The following is a 22,053-nucleotide window of genomic DNA, read 5'->3' as shown; positions in this document are numbered from 1 at the left end:
TTTTTATTTACCCTTCTATTCTTGTAACATCCATGGAACACCACTTACTGCAGTAAACTGTCAAGTCTTTCCTCTGGTAGCAAGGACAACATTAAAAAAAAAAGTTTGATGAAAACCTTGAACACCGAGAACAAACCCAACCCCCTTATCCAGTCCTCTAACACGTCACTGGGTTTCGGGGTCACTTACTTCCAATCTAAACACACGAATGTGTATCGCTGAGTTTTGGCGTGTCCTGGTTTCTGGCTCCTGGTCGTCCGTTTCTGGTTCCAGATCATCCACCAACTCAACGGTGGACGTCTTGGTGTCAACTTCCAGTGTCCCCAACCCTTGCTCTTTCAGTTGCAACGCAAGGTTGATGGCTCTGTTTATGGCCGTTCCTAAACCATGGATAAAAACTTCATTTTCAGAGTGAAGGATCTTCTCACTTCTTTTCAGTTGTGCGGCGAAGTTCGTTTTGCGAGAAACGTAAACATCATTTCGTCGGCGAGGTAACCGTGAAGGGAGACGTTTTTTGAGCGTGTATTCTTCTTTGCACATAAGTTCCCTTAAATCCTGGGGCATTTTCTCTTTCCCCTTTTTCTGACCCTTCTTTTCTTCCCTTGATTCCGGGGCTTGCATGCTGTAAAATCACACAGATCCACACAAAAAACGGAGGAATTCCAGCCACACGTGTCGTGGTTGAAAGTAAACTTTCCACTGTGCAAAGGGAGGCCAATATGAGTTCCTGTGAAGTTTTGAAGAATGCGCTCCCCTGGAAGAAACAAGCGTGAGCTCACTGCTGACAAACCAACCTGGGAAGTTAACTGTTCGCGACAAAACTAGGAGATAAAGATTTTCATTACTCCTTTCCAAGCAAGAAGGGTACATGACGGACTAGAGCAAGAGAACTACTTGGACCTAACACCGAAAGTTATTGGGTCGTTGAATCTCACTCAGTGAATTTTAAAGAACGCAAGCACCGTCTTGAACTGAACCGAAGATGGGTATTGTCAGTGACAAAAACCCGGTTTATCGGTGTGTCCAGTGCGGTTACCCAGTTCGTGAACTGTACAGAGATTTCAAAAAGGGGATCATCAAAATATCCCACTGTGTAATATTTGTTCGTTCTTTCTTGATATTAGTTATATTCAAGCTTCCCCCCTTTTTCGGAGAGAAGCAGTCTATTATTATTATTTGATTATTGATACTTCCTAATTTTAGACTCTATATTCAGTCAGAGACCATACTCTAAGCGCTTTTCAAACATCGGGTCATTTGTACAACGGGCTGCTGACCTGGGTAAAGCCAGCAGACACCTGGCGCTCACATCAAAAGTTCCAAGTGAGAGTCAGTCATGCAGGCTTCAGTCATGCACATGCACACTCATGCATATTAGAGTGGTTTTGCCACAAATTTTACCATGGATAATTCTCTTGTTGCTGTGGTTTCTTTTACATGTGCTATGTGCAAGCTGCACATTTTGACCTCAGTTACATGGTCTCATCTGAATGAGTAGGATCCACACCAATTTCTATTAGAGGGGCAGAAAATTCTAGCAAAACTGGGATTCTTCTGCAGTTTCGGGACGCAGCTCCCACATTCACACATGTATGTGTGGGCTGTTATGTGTATGACCACTTGTACTCTTGTTTTCAAGGGTGTGCATGATGGGTATATTGTTTCCATAACCAACTGAATGCTGACATGGATTAAAGAATTACACGCATATTTGATGTTATGCATACAAATACATCTAAAGAGGGTTCAGGCACTAACAGGTCTGCAGATCTGTTGACTTGGGAGGTTTAAAAATCTCCACCCTTAACCCATCAGGTGTGTCCAAACCAGGGATTGAACTTGGGGAAACTTGGACAGAGCTCTAGGCAGGATTTTATCCTGCACCCACAGAATCTCTTGCTTCATAGGTGGGTGTGTTACCATTAGGCCACCACACTTTCCATTGTTCTTCTCCAATTGCAAGTGGGGGTAGGTGCGTGTGTGTGGATGGGGCTAGGGGGGATGAAGGCATGTAATTGTATGCATGCAGCACACTCACATGCTTTCACACACCTGCACACACTTGGTTGAATGGTGGTCTCGTGGACAGATGCCCAGCTGGGAATGCCAGTTCTTGGTTTAATTACTGCAACAACTGTGATTTTTACTACTACTTTTACAAGACCTTGGGTAGTGATTTTGGAAGATCTATAGTTTCATTTAGATTAGTCAAAGCTCCTGTTTGCAGCATGTACTTTAACATTGGTAAAAGAACCCTTTTGCAAATTTGGAGGTGTCCCTTTCAAAATTCAGCAGAAAAATCCTTTCTGATAGAAAAACAAATGCATACAGAAGGATGTTGCCAGATAATGGTGATGCAGTCTTCCTAGGTTAGGGGAAGCCCATGACAGAATTGGTTAGACGTTGGACTTCTGATCCAGTGTTCACCAGTTATCTTGAGTTCAAGGCCCTGTTTCAGCATGGCGTTGTGTCCCTGTCTCTTTACTCTGGTTCTCACTCCACCTGGGTGTCAATGGGTACCTGACTTTGTTCAGGGCAGAAAGTAAACATGGGGCCCCACCTTCCGATGCCAAGTCATAGACACAGCGAATGATTATGAATTCGCTATCTCTTTTACTGTAAATGGCTGTGGGGCCTTTAATTAACATTTCATCTTAACTCTTCCAAGGTGGAGTGGTCCAGAATTAACACACAGAAATTTGTTATGACTGAAGTGTGATTGAACACAATCATAAATAAAATATGCAAGTTTACTTGCACACTGCACACAATTAAATGCACAGTGTATGGGTCTATCTGTATGAGCTCATGTATGTGTGCACATATTAGATTTTGTGCATGCAGTGTTTGTACATATATGCACAGTTCAGTTGAGCTTATAACTAAATTTTTATGATGTAGATTAAACTATTGATGCTATTATAAATGCATTTAATTCTTGTCCATATAAAATGTCTGATCGTTGTGAGCTTTTAACTAAATTTCTATCACTTAAAATAAGCTATTGATGCTATTGTAAATGCATTTAATTCTTGTCCATTCAAAATGTCTGTTGTTCTTTTATGGTTATTTCCCTGTCTGTACTCCCTTTCATCAGCATTGAAGTAGAGGAAGGTGGCTGATTGGTTAAGATGTTTATATGCAAATACAGCGTCTGTGAGAGTCTTGGTTTGATTTCCGCCACTCTGACGCTTTCTCCCAAGATTGGCTGGAAAATAAGTGAGCATCTAGTAATTTGGATGATAGACCGAGGTCCCATGTACAGCATGCACTTAGAGCACTGAAAAAGATCCCATGGCAACAGAAGTGTTGTCTTCTGGCAGAATTCTGTTGAAGAAATCCTCTCTGACAGGTACACAGATAAACATGAATGCACTCAAGGCCTGACTAGCATGCTGGGTTACGCTGCTTTCAGGTAATCTGCCCAGCAGATGTGTAGCATATGGATTTTTCTGAACACAGTGATGCCTCCCTGAAAGACTGAAACTGTGGGTACATCATGTGTTTTTGTACAGTCAACATGTGGAATGCACCACGCCTTTTCTGTGTGTTTTCAGACAAAGTGTGGTGAAGTGGCAGACAAGTACATAGAGTATGACTCAGTCATCATCTTTTTGGATGTCCTTCTGCTGCAGAGATCTGCCTACAGACATATCCTGATCAATACTAAATTCAAGGTATCCATTATCATTTACAGCAGTCTTTTTATTTTATTTTATGTGCTCAATAACTTGAATAAGTTCTCTTGTTGTGCTGTCTTCAGAATCTATAAGTGATGTGTTTTAGATATCTGAATGAAAAAGTGAGTGTAGTCTTGGAAAAATTATCAGATTTCTTCAACGTGACTTTTTGGTGTGCGTGTGTTTGCGCATGTACTATATGAATAGTCGTTGTCCATAACTCTATGCTGATGCTATTATATGTTATAAAACTGCACTGTTACACATGATGAAAATGTGTCCACCTTGACCAAATTGATAGAACAATATATTATAAGTATAATGACTTATGATGACGATGTTATTGTTAATGTACACTGTATTCATTTTTTTTTCTTTCTTTGTTTTTTCCCCTTTCTTTTCCATCTACTCTGAATTGTTATAATGAATTCATGTACAAAATAAAACGGTGGTCGACCCAAGAAAGTCCGGGGAAAAAAAAAAAAAAAAAAAAATAGTCCTTGAGAACTCGTCGTGTTATTGCGAATCTGGCTGATATCAGCCAGAGAGAGGCTGTCGTGTCATCCAGGGGCTGTAGCCTGAGAATCAGTCTGGCCTCACTGATGAAGTCGTCGACCTCACTGCTGCTTTCCTCACTGGATAGCGTCAGGAGTTTAGGCAGGAGGTCGGTTGAAGCCATCTTGATGGGGCGACGTTTCTTCTTGTGGACTTGTGTACCTGCTGCACTGTCTTCTCTCTTCTCCTATGTTAAACTATCCCTATGTGATTGTTAATGTAACCTCTTGTCCCTGTAAGATCTTAGCTCACAGTGCCAAGTATGTGATAGAGTAAGCTTGTGTGTGAAACAATTTTTGAAGCAAGCATAGCGCTTGGTCACACTTATATTATTTAGTACACTATACAGACTTAAGTTTGAATTGTGTCATATTGTACGCAGGACTCGTCTGTGATTTTCTGCTAATAAAGAAGGTTGAAATTATATCAGGACATTAATTAACAAATAACCCAAATCTAGTGGAAGAAGATTCTTTATGTCCTGACACTAAAATTATAAGTCAAAGCACACAGCAAACATTTTAATGTGTTTGTATTGTGCACATGTATGTTTATAATTTTTGTTCTCTTGCTGTCTTTTTCTTCTTGATTGCTTCGGCAGTCATACTCTGTTTTCAGGGGTGTGCATGCTGAGTATGTTATTTCCATAACCCACTGAATGCTAACATGGATTGCAGGATCTTTAATGTGTTTATTTGATCTTCTGCGTGCATACTCACGAGGGGGCTTCAGGCACTGACAGGTCTGCATGTATGTTGACCTGGGAGATAAAAAAAAAAAAAATCCGCCCTTTATCCACCAGGTTCTGTGACTTGAACCAGGGACCGTTGGATTGAAAGTCTAACGCTTTAACTCTCTCCGGACGACGGAATGCATGAGCATTCATACATAAAATGTATTCAGATTCAGACAACAGAATGGAATAGCATTTTCCAAAAATAAAAATCCATCACATACTGTGCATGTGATTTTGTGATTAGCCAAGCAGAGTGCGCTATTCTGGGTCACTCCACAACTGAATGGTATGATTCGCCAGCCTGTCATGTGTGGCCTGTCTCGCACACATGCTGACAAAGTCACTGACCGGTCATCTGCTCGCATGCCAGCCTGTTAGCAAAGTGGCGTCTGAAGCGGGTTCTTCTCAAAATGTTGAGGAGCGAACAAGGCAGCGACGGCAACGTTTTAGTGTTGCCGAAGTACTTGTAATGCTACAAACTGAAGGATCGGACATCGAAGAGGTGGATGATGATTTAGAAGAAAGTGAATTAAGTGCAGAAAGCAAGCATGGGTATGGTGATTCGGAGTGAAAAATTGGCATTGTTTTCTACATAATGACAAAACTGTGAAAATAAGATGAGAAATTTGATTTTTTTTTATGTAATAGCCTAACACATAATAAACCAGTTCTGAAAGTTTCATTTTGTTACTCTGTATTTTGTATTTTTTGTAATTTTTTTTCCAAACCCTTACAAATGGGCCATCTGTGGGGGAAAGCAAGAGAGAAAACTTGCCCTCCCGAGTGAGTTAACCACTGACTTGGCTGTTGAGGCCATTGCTGCCATGTGTGGTTTTATGCTGACAGGGATATGTGCGGTTCTTACTGGTGCTGTGGCTGTGTGATGCCCTGACGAAACTGATGCAGAGGAGGGCTGGGGAGGCGTCCCCTCGGATACAACCCGACCATGTTTTCTACTCTGCTTTGGAGTGGAACTTCTATCAGGACTACCTTTTATCTGCTGCAGGTATTTTCTGAAAAAAGGAGGCGCATGCCACGACGTAATCAGTTAGGTGTTGGGACTTCTGAGCCAGTGTTCAAGTGATCAGGGTTAGAGGCTCTTTTTTTGGAATGGTGTTTTGTTCTTGGGAAAGGGACTTTACTGTGGTTTCCCTCACTCCACCTAGTTGTGACTGAGTACCTGACTTCGATTTGGGAAGATTAAAACAGCGGAAGAGGATTGGGCCCCGCCTTCCTTTGCTGAGTCCTAGACACAGAGGACATGAATTCACTGCCCCAATAGCTGTAAAGTCTATTGGACCTTCAACTTCTTAATTTCTAAATATTCAATTTGAGATCTCTGCTGAAAATTAAGTACATGTTTTGCATGTTGTGTGTTTGTAAATCAGCATTCATGATATATGTTTTTGGAATCACTTTTTAGTGTAGTGTTTCTAAATGGAATTTTTGGGAAACGCGGGTAAAGAGTGTCTGTTTGAATGGTCACTGTGGTGAGGTGGTTAGCATCATGACTGATGTCTGTGACTTCGAGAGTTTACGGGTTTGCACCCCATCATAGACATAAATTGAACTTTGTTTTTTTGCAGGTATTGTGTCTGGGATATACGTATGTGATCACATGCATGTTATGTAACTATAATAAAAAAAAAAAGAAAAAAAAAGTGAACTGGAGTAGATGAAGTCATGTGGAAAAAAGAGCACAAAAGCTTCATTCTGTATAGGGGGAAATTTCCTTAAAGTTGAATCAGGTTGCAGTGTTCATTTGTTTTGAATTATTTTTGCGTTAAAGGAAAAGGAAGTGTGAATGTTAGTTTTAAAAAAGAAATGGGTGTATGATTTGGATTTTCAAACAATTTCAATTTGCAAGCATTCGTAAGTTTGTAGGATGTTATTTGTTTTCATATAAATGAATTTACTTTTTTTAAAATTTTTATTTTTTTGATAAAATCATTTATATTTGATTGTTAAATGAATTGTTTAGGTGCATATCTGTTTTAGTGGTACTGTTAATTTTATGAATATGTTGTGTATTTGCTAGTTGAACTTTTTTGGTGAATTGAAATCTAGTGTTTATCATTTACATTATTTGCAGAGTCACTGGTGTTTTTTTGGACGGTTATCGTTCTTCTTGCTGGAAAGCACTTCTGCAGAGACAGAAACTTGAAGAATTTTGAGTGAGTTATTAGTTTTATTTTTGTTGCTGTAATTAAGTTATGTTGGTCATGATTATTACAATGTTTGTGCTTTTTTGGTTGAAGCACAATTGTCATGATCATGATTATGTATGTGCTAATATTCATTTTATATTTAATGTAGGTGTGGGTACTTACATTCTTAGATATATATGTGAATGCTATATTAAAGCGCATGTGTGTGTGCGTGCGTATTCATGTGTTGGTGTATGAATGATTCAGTGATTGTGTACAAACGGTTTGTTGGGCCCTTTTTGCTAATTTTGTGCAACATTGAAGTGCTAGATACAACATTAAAAGTAAAACAGTTCCATCAACATTTAAAAAAAAAATTAAAAAAACAACTGAAAGGATATTCAATCTATCTTCTACAAGAGTTACGTTCAGTCTCACTTCTATAGTACGTAGTTATATTTAATTTCACTTCTACAATAGTTTATTTTGATATAAATTTGCTATGGTCTTATGAAGTTTGACAGCAAACCAACCTTTCTGTGTACCAACCAACCTTCCATGCTGGCCTGTTTGAACTGTTTCAAGGGAAACAACCTGACACTCACGTACAAACTTACGAGTCACTTTTTTGTTGTTGTTGCTATTACTTCCCTTCTTGCTTGATATGGATACTTATATAGTGCCTATCTTTGGTTCGAGACCAAGCTCAGAGTGCTTTACAAACAGGGGGTCATTTGCACAACAGGCTGCCTGAACTTCATATACATACCGATACTACGGAAAAGCTATCAGTACTGTAGGTTATGAATTAATAAACACAAGTGGAAACAACACAAAGAAAAGCAAGTGAAAATACTGCAAGTCCCACAAAAAAAACAACGAAAATAAGATCCATAATTTAGGGATAGTCGCTTTTATTCCACGTCGTCCTGCTCACTGATTCCACTGAAATCTTCGTCTTCAGTGTCCGAGTTAAAGAAGGTCAGCACTGCTTCTTCCGCCATCTTGTCACTGACCTCAGCCTCGCTTTCACTTGATGATTCTGAACGCAAGGTGGAGGTCGCTGCTAGTTCGTCGCTTGCTCTGTCGTCTTTTTTCTAATTCAGGCCATCTACACCACTTGCCTCTAAAGGCCTTTATCGTTTTCTTACAACACAAAAGTTCTCCACGCTGCTTCCTCCAACGTCGTATCATTGATTCATTCACTCCAAGCTCATGTGCAGCGGCTCTATTACCTTTTTCAACAGCTAGGTCGATTGCCTTCAATTTGAAGGCTGCATCATAGGCATTACGTCGCGTTTTCAGCATGATGAGGGTGTGCGCTTGAGCAGAATAGAACTGAATGCTCAACTGAAAGCTTTAATGTGTGCGGCTCTGATTTTTAAAACGTGAACAGTTTGCACACTAATCTGAAGCTCATCCAAAAATTAATGAACAGAAATCATGATTTTGGTGAGTTGAAGAGCAGCTAAGAGTAGACGAGAACGTGACATTCCGGGATTGGGAAAATCCGCAAATAAGCTGCATCACTGTATAAGCCACAGAGGTTGAAGCTGGGAGAAAAAGTCGTGGCTTATAGACCGAACTTTACGGTAATAATAATCATATGAATATAAGTAATTATACTGAAAGTAAAAACCAACATGAACAACAGTAATACTGTTTTACCTGTGTGTCAGGTGTGAAGCAGTGCTGAGGGCACTCACCCTGTCCAGCATGGGGCGGCTGGTGATGGTGGGGGCGCTGGTGTGGGGGGAGTCGTACAGCGCCGTGGGTCTGGCCCTCACTCGCCTCTTTGTCGCCGCCTCCAACGTACAGGCTCTCAGAGGTGTGTGTGTGTGTGTGTGTTTGTGTTTTCATCACAGAGTGTGTGTGAGTGGGTCTGGCCCTCACTTGCCTCTTTGTCGCCGCCCCCAACTTACAGGTTGTCAGTGGTGTGTGTGTGTGTTCGTGTGTATTCATTGCTGAGTGTAAGTGGATCTGGCCCTCACTTGCTTCTTGTCGCTGCCTCCAACCTACAGGCGCTCAGAGGTGTGTGTCTGTGTATGTCTGTGTGTGTGTGTATTCATCACTGAGAGTGTGTGAGTGGGTCTGGCCCTCACTCGCCTCTTTGTCACTGCCTCCAACGTACGGGCGCTCAGAGGTGTGTGTCTGTGATTGTGTGTCTGTGTTTGTGTGTATTCATCACTGAGAGGTGTGTGTGTGTGTCTGTGTGTATTCATCACTGAGAGTGTGTGAGTGGGTCTGGCCCTCACTCGCCTCTTTGTCGCTGCCTCCAACCTTCAGGCACTCAGAGGTGTGTGTCTGTGTGTGTGTATGTCTGTGTGTGTGTGTATTCATCACTGTGACAGTGTGTAAGTGGATCTGGCCCTCACTTGCTTGTTGTCGCTGCCTCCAACCTACAGGCGCTCAGAGGTGTGTGTCTGTGTGTATGTCTGTGTGTGTGTGTATTCATCACTGTGACAGTGTGTGAGTGGGTCTGGCCCTCACTCATCTCTTTGTCACTGCCTCCAAAGTACGGGCGCTCAGAGGTTTGTGTCTGTGTTTGTGTGTATTCATCACTGAGAGGTGTGTGTGTGTGTCTGTGTGTATTCATCACTGAGAGTGTGTGAGTGGGTCTGGCCCTCACTCGCCTCTTTGTCGCTGCCTCCAACCTTCAGGCACTCAGAGGTGTGTGTCTGTGTGTGTGTATGTCTGTGTGTGTGTGTATCATCACTGTGACAGTGTGTAAGTGGATCTGGCCCTCACTCATCTCTTTGTCGCCGCCTCCAGTGTGCAGGTGCTCAGAGATGCGTGTGTGTGTCTGTGATTGTGTGCGTATCTGTGTTTGTGTTTGTGTGTATTCATCGCTGAGTGTGGTGTTAGTGGATCTGGCCCTTACTAGCCTCTTTGTCACTGCCTCCAATCTACAGGTGCTGAGAGTGGGGTGCGTGTGTCTGTGTGCATTGGTCACTGAGAGTGTGTGAGTGGGTCTGGCCCTCACTCGCCTCTTTGTCACCGCCTCCAACGTACAGTCTCCTCCTTCAAATACTTGGGTGCCATTGTGTCAGACGAGGGTTCGAAACCAGAGGTCCTGTCCAGAATCGCTCAGACTACTGCCGCACTGAGTCGACTGAAGACTATATGGAAGGACAAAAAGATCTCCCTCTCGTCCAAAATCAGACTAATGCGCTCCCTCATCTTCTCAATATTTCTATACGCTTGCGAATCCTGGACCCTCACTGCAGAACTCCAGAGAAGAATCCAGGCCCAGGAAATGAGATGCTTCCGCAAGATCCTGAACATTACATACAAAGACCACATCACAAATGAGGAAGTGAAAAGAAGAGTCCAAAACGCCATTGGCCCATTCAGAGACCTGCTAACCACAGTGAAGGAACGCAAGCTCCGCTGGTATGGACACGTCACACGATCAGACGGCCTCGCCAAGACCATCCTGCAGGGTACCGTACAAGGAAGGAGGAAGAGGGGCGGACAGAGAAAGCGGTGGGAGGACAACATCAAAGAGTGGACGGGCCTGCCATTTGCCACAACTCAAAGGGCCGCTGAGGACCGAGGCAGGTGGCGCGAGCTGACCAGGCAGTCATCCATGGTGCCCCAACGACCCACCCACGGGTCAAGGGATAGATGAGATGAGATGAACGTACAGGCGCTCAGAGGTGTGTGTCTGTGATTGTGTGTCTGTGATTGTGTGTCTGTGTTTGTGTGTATTCATCACTGAGAGTGTGTGAGTGGGTCTGGCCCTCACTCGCCTCTTTGTCGCCGCCTCCAGCGTACGGGCGCTCAGAGGTGTGTGTCTGTGATTGTGTGTCTGTGATTGTGTGTATTCATCACTGAGAGTGTGTGAGTGGGTCTGGCCCTCACTTGCCTCTTTGTCGCCGCCTCCAGCGTACGGGCGCTCAGAGGTGTGAACATGTGTCTGTGTCTGCATGTATTCATCACTGTGTGTGTGAGTGAGTGTGTATGTGTGAGTGTGTGAATGCATGCGTGTATTCATCACTGTGTGTGTGTCACTCTTTGTGATGTGTGTCACTATGTGTTTCACTCTGTGGTGTGTGTCAATCTGTGTGTGTATGTGTGTCTCAGTGTGTTTTGTGTGTGTGTGTGTGTGTGTGTGTGTGACTGTGTGTTCCTCTTTGTGTGTGTTCTTGTGTGCATGTTGGCAGATTCTTAAATAAGTCTGGGTGGTGGGGTGGGGGGCTGGGGAGGCAGTCTTGTGTGTGTATGTGTGTGTATGTTCATTTATGAGTGTTGTTTATTGTGGTGTGTGTATGGAAGCGTCATGGCTTGTCGCTTAGGTTTGTTTATATATTTATTTATAGCCTGTTCATCTAAGGTGATGATATTAGACTGGAAATAAATACTGTTACCATTATTATTATTATTATTATTAATATTTCACAGTCTTTCAAAGGAATGAAGGAAGAGGGGTAGCAATCATACTGAACAAAAACCTAAAAACAAAGTTTCCACCATAAATCTAGAGAAATGGTGTAGCAACTCATGTGAATTAGTGGGGGTGCGTCTTGAAAAACCTGACGGAATTCACAAAAGCATCGAGCTCATCAGTGCCTATGTTCACCCAGGAACCTGCACAACAAAAGAGGATTGGGCCTTTTTAGAGGAAATAGAGAACGAACTTGGAGACTCGGTCATTATCTGTGGAGACCTTAATGCAAGATCGAAGTTATGGGACCAGCGGAACACCAACCCACAAGGACTCGCACTTGAAGGAATGATAGGGGAAATTCTTCTTAGCCCTTTAACAACCACATCCCCAACTCGCCTTGGAACAAGACAAGGGGACAGTGACAGTGTGCTCGACTGAGCTTCTGGGAGGTGTAATCATCAATTTTCATTATTATCATGAGTATCATTATTATTATGGTATTCCATACTTGAGTATGTGTGTGTGTCTTTTCTTATATCATTGTATATATATTTCTTATACAAACACCACAAGTTCCCTGTCTGGGAGATGGGAGCGTCAATCATTCTTCTTCTTTTACAATTATTTTGTTTTCCTTTTGCAGTGGTGAGCAAGGGAACCAGCCTGTTACAGGCGGGACTGGCGGTCCTGGCAGGGTATGTGGTGGTACAGGTGGCGCTGCTGGCGTTCGTCAGTTCCGGCTTCCCTGGCAGCTACTCTCTGGCCTCCTCCATTCACGTGCCGCCTGACTTCACCGCTCACTGGTTGGACGTGTTCTCCAGGTGATGTGTTACCTGTGCTGGGTCAGGTGAGCTGGGTGTCACAGACCTGCCGGCTGCTACGTTTTGAGGGGAATTTACTACGGTCAGTTGCATTTTGCAACTCTTGTTACACTCATGTAGAAAATGATATGCTCAGATGAAAACAAAATTTGTTTTTTCCCCATGCCCTGACCTCCAGATTGGTTGGAAGACGGAAACTCCCAGATGAACAAAGTGAGCATTTACGTTTCCAAATTTCAGGCCAATCATAACTGAACTTTTCATTCAGCACTTGTCGAAGAGAAGTGGAATTGTCATTGTGGAATTAGCAGTGCTGCAACACCAAGCGTTGCTGATTTTTCCAGTTGTCCAGATATTTCACCATAAGAAATTGATATAAACTGTGCTGATATATGGTTTGTTCTTGGTGGAGCAGAGTATGCTACTTGGTGTGATGGACCATTCTGTAAAGTTGTTTTGGCAAGTGTTTCTGATTGACAATACTGCCAGTTAACACAGCTGTGTGAGAACAAAGACAATGGCGACAGTGAAATGTGTGGCGCAAGAGTTCGTTGGATCAACAGCAGAACATGTGATAAACAGGCCTTTTATTATGTGCACATGTTTGCTGCTTTTTCAGAAAATAATTGATGTGCTACTGACGCTTAAGCCAAAATGTTTCTGACAGGTCATGCGGGAGGTTGGTAGATCTGTAGTGGTGACTTGATATCACAGAAAAAATAATGCACAAAAGGTGCCTGTTGAGGTACTTGTTCCAGCATATGTATAGGTCTGTCAATCCAGATCTTACCTTTGCTCAAACAAGTTTTTTTGATTACTGTGTATCCGTTAGTGAACATGTGCATACATTCTTGTGCATGCATGCACATATGTACACACACATGGTATGTAATACACATGATCATCTTTGTGCAAGGTGAACATTTTGAGGTTTGGTGCTACAGGACTTTGGAGGCTCGTTTGGCAGGGTTTACTGCCAAGTCGGTTTTCATGCAGTGACTAGGATTATATTTCCCTGTGTTGATATCCAGTATTCATGCAGTGACAAGGACTATATTCCACCGTGTTGATGTTCGGTTTTCATGCATTGACCAGGACTATATACCTCTGTGGTGATGTCCAGTTTTCATGCATTGACTAGTAATGTATTCCACCGTGTTGATGTCCAGTTTTCATGTAGTGACTAGGACTATATTCTGCCATGTTGATGTCCAGTTTTCATGCATTGACCAGGACTATATACCTTTGTGGTGATGTCCAGTTTTCATGTAGTGACTAGGACTGTATTCGCCCTTGTTGATGTCCAGTTTTCATGCATTGACCAGGACAATATACCCCTGTGGTGATGTCCAGTTTTCTTGCATTGATCAGGACTATATACCCCTGTGGTGATGTCCAGTTTTCATGCATTGACCAGGACTATATACCCCTGTGGTGATGTCCAGTTTTCTTGCATTGACTAGGACTGTGTTCGCCCTTGTTGATGTCCAGTTTTCCATGCATTGACCAGGACAATATACCCCTGTGGTAATGTCCAGTTTTCTTGCATTGATCAGGACTATATACCCCTGTGGTGATGTCCAGTTTTCATGCATTGACCAGGACTATATACCCCTGTGGTGATGTCCAGTTTTCTTGCATTGACTAGGACTGTATTCGCCCTTGTTGATGTCCAGTTTTCTTGCATTGACCAGGACTATATGCCCCTGTGGTGATGTCCAGTTTTCTTGCATTGACCAGGACTATATGCCCCTGTGGTGATGTCCAGTTTTCTTGCATTGACCAGGACTGTATACCCCTGTGGTGATGTCCAGTTTTCTTGCATTGACCAGGACTGTATACCCCTGTGGTGATGTCCAGTTTTCTTGCATTGACCAGGACTATATTCCCATGTTGTTTTCATGCAGGGACTAGGAATATATACCTCTGTGATGATGTCCAGTTTTCTTGCATTGACTAGGACTGTATTCTGCCGTGTTGATGTCTAGTTTTCTTGCATTGACTAGGACTGTATTCTGCCGTGTTGATGTCTAGTTTTCTTGCATTGACTAGGACTGTATTCTGCCGTGTTGATGTCTAGTTTTCTTGCATTGACTAGGACTGTATTCTGCCGTGTTGATGTCTAGTTTTCTTGCATTGACTAGGACTGTATTCTGCCGTGTTGATGTCCAGTTTTCTTGCATTGACTAGGACTATATTCCGCCATGTTGATGTCCGGTTTTCATGCAGTGACTAGCACTATATTCGCCTATGTTGATGTCCAGTTTTCATGCAGTGACTAGCACTGTATTCCCCCATGTTGATGTCCAGACCATTGGTCCACTTTACTCATTGTGAATACCAAAAAACATCTGCACTGATGACTAAGAAATGACAGATCAGTTTTAGTGGTATAAAAATGTATTGTCATTTTCTGAAAGACACTGGATTTACAGTATGACCCATAAGTGCCAGCCACACCAACCCACTCTATATTAGTGCTGCAAAGTTCTCAATGAAAACATTCACCTTGCTGAAGAACAATATGGTGACAATACATTTTCAGTGGATCACCGATTTTCGTTCTTTTCAGAGTTTGCCTGTTTCCTTCATGGTCAGAAACTAAAGCACTGTACTGTACAGGCCTATACATGCTCTTGACTATCTAAACAAATCATGGTCAGTATTTGGAGAGAAAATGGGTTGTGGCACTTGGCTAAAAAGAAGAACCAAGGATGGTCAGCCTGAAAAAATCCTTTTTGTGCAATTCAGCATTAAGACTTTGTTATATTCTTTAGTTGCTCTAGCCCAGCCTGACCACACAGCCTCATACTGAAAACGTCATCCATGTTTTGTGATTAGCTGTCTTCATTGTCTATCGCTGTAAATGAAATGATGCAGAGGAAGGTGATAAAAAGCCCAGCTAATTCAGTGTGAACCCATCGGAAATGGATTTTGAGTTTGGCATCCGAGTAATATGCTGTAGGTTTCTAAGATGACCGCCTGATGTGCAGCCTCTTTGATGTGATACTTGTGCATTAAAAAAGAAAAAAGTGGACCAATGGTTTGGCATGCCCATGTATGGGCTAGGTTGCTTGAGTGATCTTAGCAGCGCTAAGAATGTTCTTCACTCTGCTAATTCCAAAGGAACATTCTTAATGCTATGCAAACTTAGCGCTGCAGAGATCACTCGTGCTACTCAGCCCTGGGCCTTATACCAGTAGAATTCCTTTGCTTGTAGGATGGTGGACGAAGGCACATTGTCATGGGACAAAAGCTCAGACCATGTTTTGCATAGTACTTTTGTTAAGGAGTACTTGCAGTGATGTAATTTAATGCCAGTTTTTGAAACATGTCTGTGCTGATTCAGCAATTTACTTGTCTTTGTAAGATTACCAGACTTGCACATTGTCGGCAAGCTTTTAGGTCCCATGGCGTGTGTTTTTGTTCAAACTGTAGTTTTGTCATCTGACCACTGCTTTTTTTTTTTTTGATGCCAAAAACAGCAGTGACAGAAATTCAATAGAATGCTGAATGGAGGTGGATTGTCTTTATTGTAACTGAATTGACCATTTCACAAATATGTTTTTAAATAAAGCAATAAATAAAATTTCAATTCTTGTTAATAGTACTTTGGAAAATTTTTATTCAGTTATTTCAAGTGACAACATTGCAAGTTTGCAAACATTCGTTTAAACCTAGATTTTCAAAAAAAGAAAAAAAAAAAAAAAAGGGGGAGGAAGGCGGCTCTGTATATACTAAGTCCAACTTTATGATTTGGCCATTCCTCCCCCTAGTAAATCACAATTCTAAACCTTACCAGTTACATCTCTGAAACAGCCCCCACTTTCAGGTGAGTTCAGTTACTAGTCCTCCAGACAAACAGCCTGACTGGAATTAGAAAAGTTAAATGTTCTGCCATTGAAAGTGAATGACCCAGTGGCCCACACCCTCCCATCACTCTTCATTTACCAGATGAGGACCACTGAACCATCCACTTTTATAATTATGGGAGGTTAACTTATTAAATCTTCCATATTTGCCAGCAACGGACTAGCAATGTGGTGTAATGGCCTAGAGGTAATGCATCTGCCAAGGAAGCGAAAGAATCAGTGCACTGCTTCGAATGACGGCTCAGCTGCCGATATTTTCTCCCCCTCCATTAGACCTTGAGTGGTGGTCTGGACGCTAGTCATTTGGATGAGACGATAAACCTGAGGTCCTGTGTGCAACATGCACTTAGCACACGTAAAAGATACCACAGCAACAAAAGGGTTGTTCCTGGCAAAATTATGTAGAAAAAACAACAAAACACTTCGATAGGAAAAACAAAACTGCATGCAGGAAAAATACAAAAGAATGAAAGCCCAACTTTCCATTTGTCACCCCCTTCTCCACTAGCACCTTTGTCCTGTCTTCTGTTCTCTTCCCAAACTTTTTGGGTGGGGTGGGAGACATTGAAACTGGGGTTAAAGCATGGCATGATGAAAGGCCATTCAGTTTTGGACAATTACTAACCCAAATATCTATTTCCCAGGATAAAAGTGGGGGATAAGGAGAAGGGGGTGACAAATGGAATTCAAGCAAGCAGTGCATTCTTTACAGTTCCCCCCCTCTATAGAATTCTGCAATTTGTTGATACAGAACATTTCGACTGAAGTAACATACTGTACACAATAAAATAAAGTCAAAATCTGGCACTGTCAGATCAGATTACACCAACACTTTTCCAGTGATCATCAGTTCAGAACCCTGGATAAACACTGTGTGGGGATTGTCATATCTATTGCCAGGACTATTTTTTTTGGGGGGGAAAAAACCGATTTATCCATATTTCAAGGCATCTCCCCTTCAGATGTTTTTAACACTGAGAACCCCAGACTGAAGACTTGTAACTGTTCTGATGTTGCCCACATTACACAGGTCAAATGGGGTTTAATCTGTTCATAACAGTCACGCTTCATGATAAAGAATATAAATATTTATGATAAATATTATCATTTGTTCATAACACTGAGCATATTGTCTCGTAACATTGTCCCACTTGTCACAGACAAAACAATAGCATTGCCTGTCTCTTTGCAAAGGCATGCTGTGACGTACTGACACCCAGTTGGTCTTGGTCGATTCAAACTGGATTGAACCACTTGCTGACACCATGTGCCAGCCCAGTGACACCGCACCCTCTTGTACTGCACGATACCAGACTCACCCCCCTCCATCTTCACACAACATGGACACTTCACTGAACATGTTTTATGACGTCATTTGAAGAGTCTAGGAGGGAAGCTGTGGAGGAAAGATGAAGAAAAAAAGTTAAATGCCTTGCTGCCTCGTACGGGTCCAGTCCAGTCCATGCCTGCCCTTCCTGCTCAAGAGCCTGCAGATCAAGGGTTCGTCTCTACAGTCACCAGAATTCAGGCACCATGGACAAACATCTTCGCATGTTTCTGATTTTGCAGTTTCTCTCCCCAATACGTCTCAACAGGTCCACTCCTGTGTAGCACATGCCCCGTACACACACGTCTGCCAGACAGACTATGGCAGTTCCTCGATTCCAGTCTTGCCTGCATCACCAAAGTTCCATCTCCACAAGGCTTAAGTGGTGGTAGAAATATCTGCAACACAATCAGTGGAATTGTTTTCTATGCGGGGTCCATCTTTGTCCACACGACAGAAGTCTGGCTGCTTCCCCTGTGTCAGTCCTGGGTCACAGCTGTCGTACAGGTCCATTCCCTTCTGGTGCGTCGTCTCTTCAGGCTTACATAGTCTGCTTCACTGAACACTGCACAGCAAATACATGATAAAATTCAATACATGAAATGATAACATTTATTAATGTATAGTGTGTGTGTGTGCTGCACCCAAAAATTATTCAATAATGAAATGCTAAAAACATTTTAATAAAAAAAAAAAAAAAAATCTATATCTGTGTGCGTGTGTGTGTGTGTGAAAGCACACTACAAACAAAAACAAAAGTGTGAACATTTCCTTAAAGATGGAATTGATTGTTCACTGCTGTGGTTAACTGGTTTGTGTGTGTGTGTGGGTGATCAGTGGCGAATGCTCAGTGTGGTGATTGGTCACTGATGGCATTAATGACGGGAAGCACAATAGATAAAAGAAGAATCACAAACCAAAAAAAGGCTTGTGGGAATTGTTCCCTTAAGAGTTTACACTGAGGTATCACCACCTCTTCGGACCACCAGGCTGACCATTCAATTTCCCACCCTCCCCACCTGCTGAACAATGCCACTAGAAATACAGAATGAAGTGCCATGTACAGACCGACTTCTTGAGAACAGCAGTCTTGCACGGGCAGCTCGTGGTGTGGAGCTGGCCTCAATGGCAGGTGGCACTGTCTAGGGTCACGACTGTCCTTCCGTCACTCGGTTCTACAGTCAGCGCGTCCACGGGGCTCAGCCCTGTCACTGGTGTCAGGGTGGCTGCTCTCTCCATCTGACAGTGCCAGTCAAAGGTGTGACCAACAGTACAAAACCATAATAATAATAATGAATAAATAATTATACATAAATTGCACGATACAACTCATTGTACTCATGCACTTTTCATACAACTCGTGCACCTACACACAAACAGGACATCCCCATTCACACACAGCCTGTTACATTGCTGAAGGGAGTGCTCAACATTTTTTTTTTTTTTTATCTAAGTGCCCCCCCACCCCTGTCCACCCCCTCCCCCAACACACACGTTTGCACACACACATTAGTACAAATTAAGATCTTAACTGTAACCTTTTTTCGCCACTGAACAGGACATTAAGTACCCATTGAGTGGCTACTACGTATTCCGTACACGGATATTTCGGCCATGTGTGCCTGTGTACGAAATCTTACTGGTAACTCAAGTTGGAAGGGAAGTAATCACCTTCACATGTTCAGCAAATGTAGTTCCTTCCCTTTAATTGTTCCTGGTATCAGTTGCCAACGAAAGTCTGAATTTTTTAACCGAGAGCTGACCACTGTATTTCAAGGACTATCATTCTAAATTTGTCTACTGGCATTAAGCATAAGTAATAAATATTCTCTCACAGGTTCAATACTTAGGCGTACTGAAGACAAGTTTTGCACAATTTTGTGGTTTTATGTCCCGCAAGGTGTGTGTGCAAGATGTGTGCTTACGTCATGACGCTGCCAATTAAAAATCTCACAGCAACAACATATAATTTTATTGTCGCATCATAGCCAAGGATACAAGCAAAGAACAGGCAAAAAAATTAAGACATATTTCAATAAATGAATGAGCAGTGAACAGTTCAGTGGACCTACCAAAAGAAAGCACTAAATTTTGCGGTGGCACACCGGCTTATCACCAAAAATATTTTACTATGGCAATAAAGGGGTTTTGAATTCACCATTCTAAAGACAGAAGCCGACTCGACAGGCGGGCAGGTAAAAATAATGGATAACAGGAAACGTACTTGACAATCTCGATCAGTGATGACATGTGAAAATAAGCCTGGAGTTCCGTTTTTCTCATACCCCCATTGTTCTTCTTCTTTCTGTTACACGACCAACATCGACTTGCCGATGACTGTCGTGGTTCATGCATGCTGGGTATTTTCGTGTCTCCATAACCCACCGAACACTGACATGGGTTACAGGATCTTTAACGTGCATATTTGATCTTCTGCGTGCGTATACACACGAAGTTGGTTCAGGCACTAGCAGGTCTGCACATATGTTGACTTGGGAGATCGGAAAAATCTCCACCCTTTACCCACCAGGCGCCGTTACCGTGATTCGAAGCCGGGACCCTCAGACTGAAAGTCCAACGCTTAAACCACTCGGCTATTGCGCCCGGCTTTAACCAGACTCTCCGAAATTTTTATACTTAGCGTTGCAACATTTTCAGAGGGGTGGGGTAAGTGGTATTTATTAACAGACCTAATATTTACAATGAAATTCTTCCTGTTTGCTACTATGCACAGACTGCAAATAAGTTTTTATCATAAAAAAACCCACTGCATAAGATATATCCACATATATGCAGTTGTTAGCATATCTGATGAAGTCTAATACACGAACTGCAAGCTTGACATACCATAAAATAAATACGTTATTATTTGTATTTATATTTCTTTTTATCACAACAGATTTCTCTGTGAAATTCGGGCTGCTCTCCTCAGGGAGAGCGCGTCGCTACTCTACAACGCCACCCATTTTTCATTGTGATTTTTTCCTGCGTGCATTTTGTTTTTCCTATTGGTTTTTATCTACAGAATTTTGCCAGGAACAACCCTTTTGTTGCCGTGGTATCTTTTATGTGCGCTAAGTGAATGCTGCACACGAGACCTAGGTTTATCGTCTCATCCGAATGACTAAAGTCCAGACCTCCACTCAAGGTCTAGAGGGGGAGAAAATATCGGCGGCTGAGCCGTCAGTGATTGGAACCAGTGCGCTCAAATTCTCTCGCTTCCTAGGCGGACGCGTTACCTCTAGGCCATAACGTTCGTTTATTTATGTATAGTCTGTTCATCTAAAATGATATAAGACCGCTAGGCCATAACTCCACTTAGAAAAGGCATCTAAAACCTTTATGGCATCCATGAAAACGGGGAGTCAGGGGACGTAACAACGAAAGTCTTACGGATAAAAGAATCAAGGAGTGTGACATTTCCGCGTCCCTCACCCCCTTATCTAATGCGTGGTGGTCTGGACGCTAGTCATTCGGATAAGACGATACATGGAGGTTCCGTGTGTCGCATGCGCTTGGCGCACGTAAAATAACTCACGGCAACAAATGAGTTATCCCTGACAAATTTCTATTTAAAAAAAACCAAACCAAAATAAAAAACACAAAAACCCACCAAAAGAAAAACTTTGACACTAAAACAAATCCACTTGCAAAAAGAAAAAAAAAGGAAAGTAATTATGAAAAAAACGGGTATGAGGGGTGAAAGGGGGCGGGGAGGGGCTATATCCACACAATTTTTTTCCCCTCCAATCCTCTATGGCGCAATGAACGTCCACACCTTGTGAACTCCACTCATTCCGTCCGTACTGAAGGGAAAAAACTGGATTGATATTGAAAAATAAAAACAAAACAAAAAACAGCAACAACAATAATAATAATAATAAAAAAAAGGCTGTACTGTACCCATCCCCCTACTATCCGAAGAGCCCGGACTTCACATATTAAAAGACCCCCCCAAAAAAAACAAAGAAAAAAAAAAGAAAAAAAAGCAAGAAAAAAAAAAGCAATAACTTGAAAACGAAACTGTACCCAGTCAACGAAAAGTTGCAAGAAAAACCGGCACTGGCCGAAACGTAACAGTTGGTTACTGGTTAGCCTACTGGTAACGGGTGAAAACTGCATGGAGGAGTGGGAAAAAGGTGTGTGTGTGTGGAGGTGGGTGGGGGGAGAAGAGAAACACCTTAGGCCTACCTTACTCCCGTGAGCAACAGGTCCTCCTCGTAGACAGGAACCATCTCGAATCCGTGAATTCGTGACGAGTCGTGTATTCTTCCAGATTCACATAACGAGTTATGCATAGTGCTGCAGGGAGTTTGTTCTTACACATACGTAATATCTAAGCAGCGCGCGTTTTTTAATTATTTAAAAAAAAAATTCAATACTATATAAATGACACACACAAGCTCCATTTTGTTCAGGCTTTTGACTGCACAACTCATTCACTTTGAATTTTCCACTCCAGTCCAGTCCAGGTTCACAAAATGAACAGTTCTCGTTGTAAACAACGCAGTTAACGAATGGCGAG

General features: G+C 42.4%; 1 protein-coding gene and 1 long non-coding RNA gene across 2 annotated transcripts; one reads left to right on the top strand and one right to left on the bottom strand.

Annotated features, from left to right (window-relative positions):
• Positions 1-769: 769 nt before the first annotated feature.
• Positions 770-15,929, top strand: LOC143281262 (protein ARV1-like). Its single transcript, XM_076586379.1, has 6 exons — positions 770-1,093; positions 3,558-3,677; positions 5,818-5,977; positions 7,064-7,145; positions 8,798-8,946; positions 12,152-15,929. Exons 1-6 carry the CDS (start codon positions 983-985, stop codon positions 12,331-12,333), a joined length of 804 nt encoding a protein of 267 aa, XP_076442494.1. The 5' UTR covers positions 770-982; the 3' UTR covers positions 12,334-15,929.
• A 228-nt stretch (positions 15,930-16,157) lies between these two features.
• LOC143281724 (uncharacterized) lies at positions 16,158-21,851 on the bottom strand. The gene is made up of 3 exons (XR_013055159.1): positions 21,720-21,851; positions 18,601-18,767; positions 16,158-18,093 (listed from the first exon to the last, which is right to left on the bottom strand). It is a non-coding gene; the product is annotated as an uncharacterized LOC143281724 (long non-coding RNA).
• Positions 21,852-22,053: the final 202 nt, after the last annotated feature.

The sequence above is a fragment of the Babylonia areolata genome, chromosome 4, assembly GCF_041734735.1.
Source record: "Babylonia areolata isolate BAREFJ2019XMU chromosome 4, ASM4173473v1, whole genome shotgun sequence".
Taxonomy (NCBI): Eukaryota; Metazoa; Mollusca; class Gastropoda; order Neogastropoda; family Buccinidae; genus Babylonia; species Babylonia areolata.
Note: the sequence above shows the minus strand (reverse complement) of the source record. Positions and strands in the feature narration are given on the sequence as shown.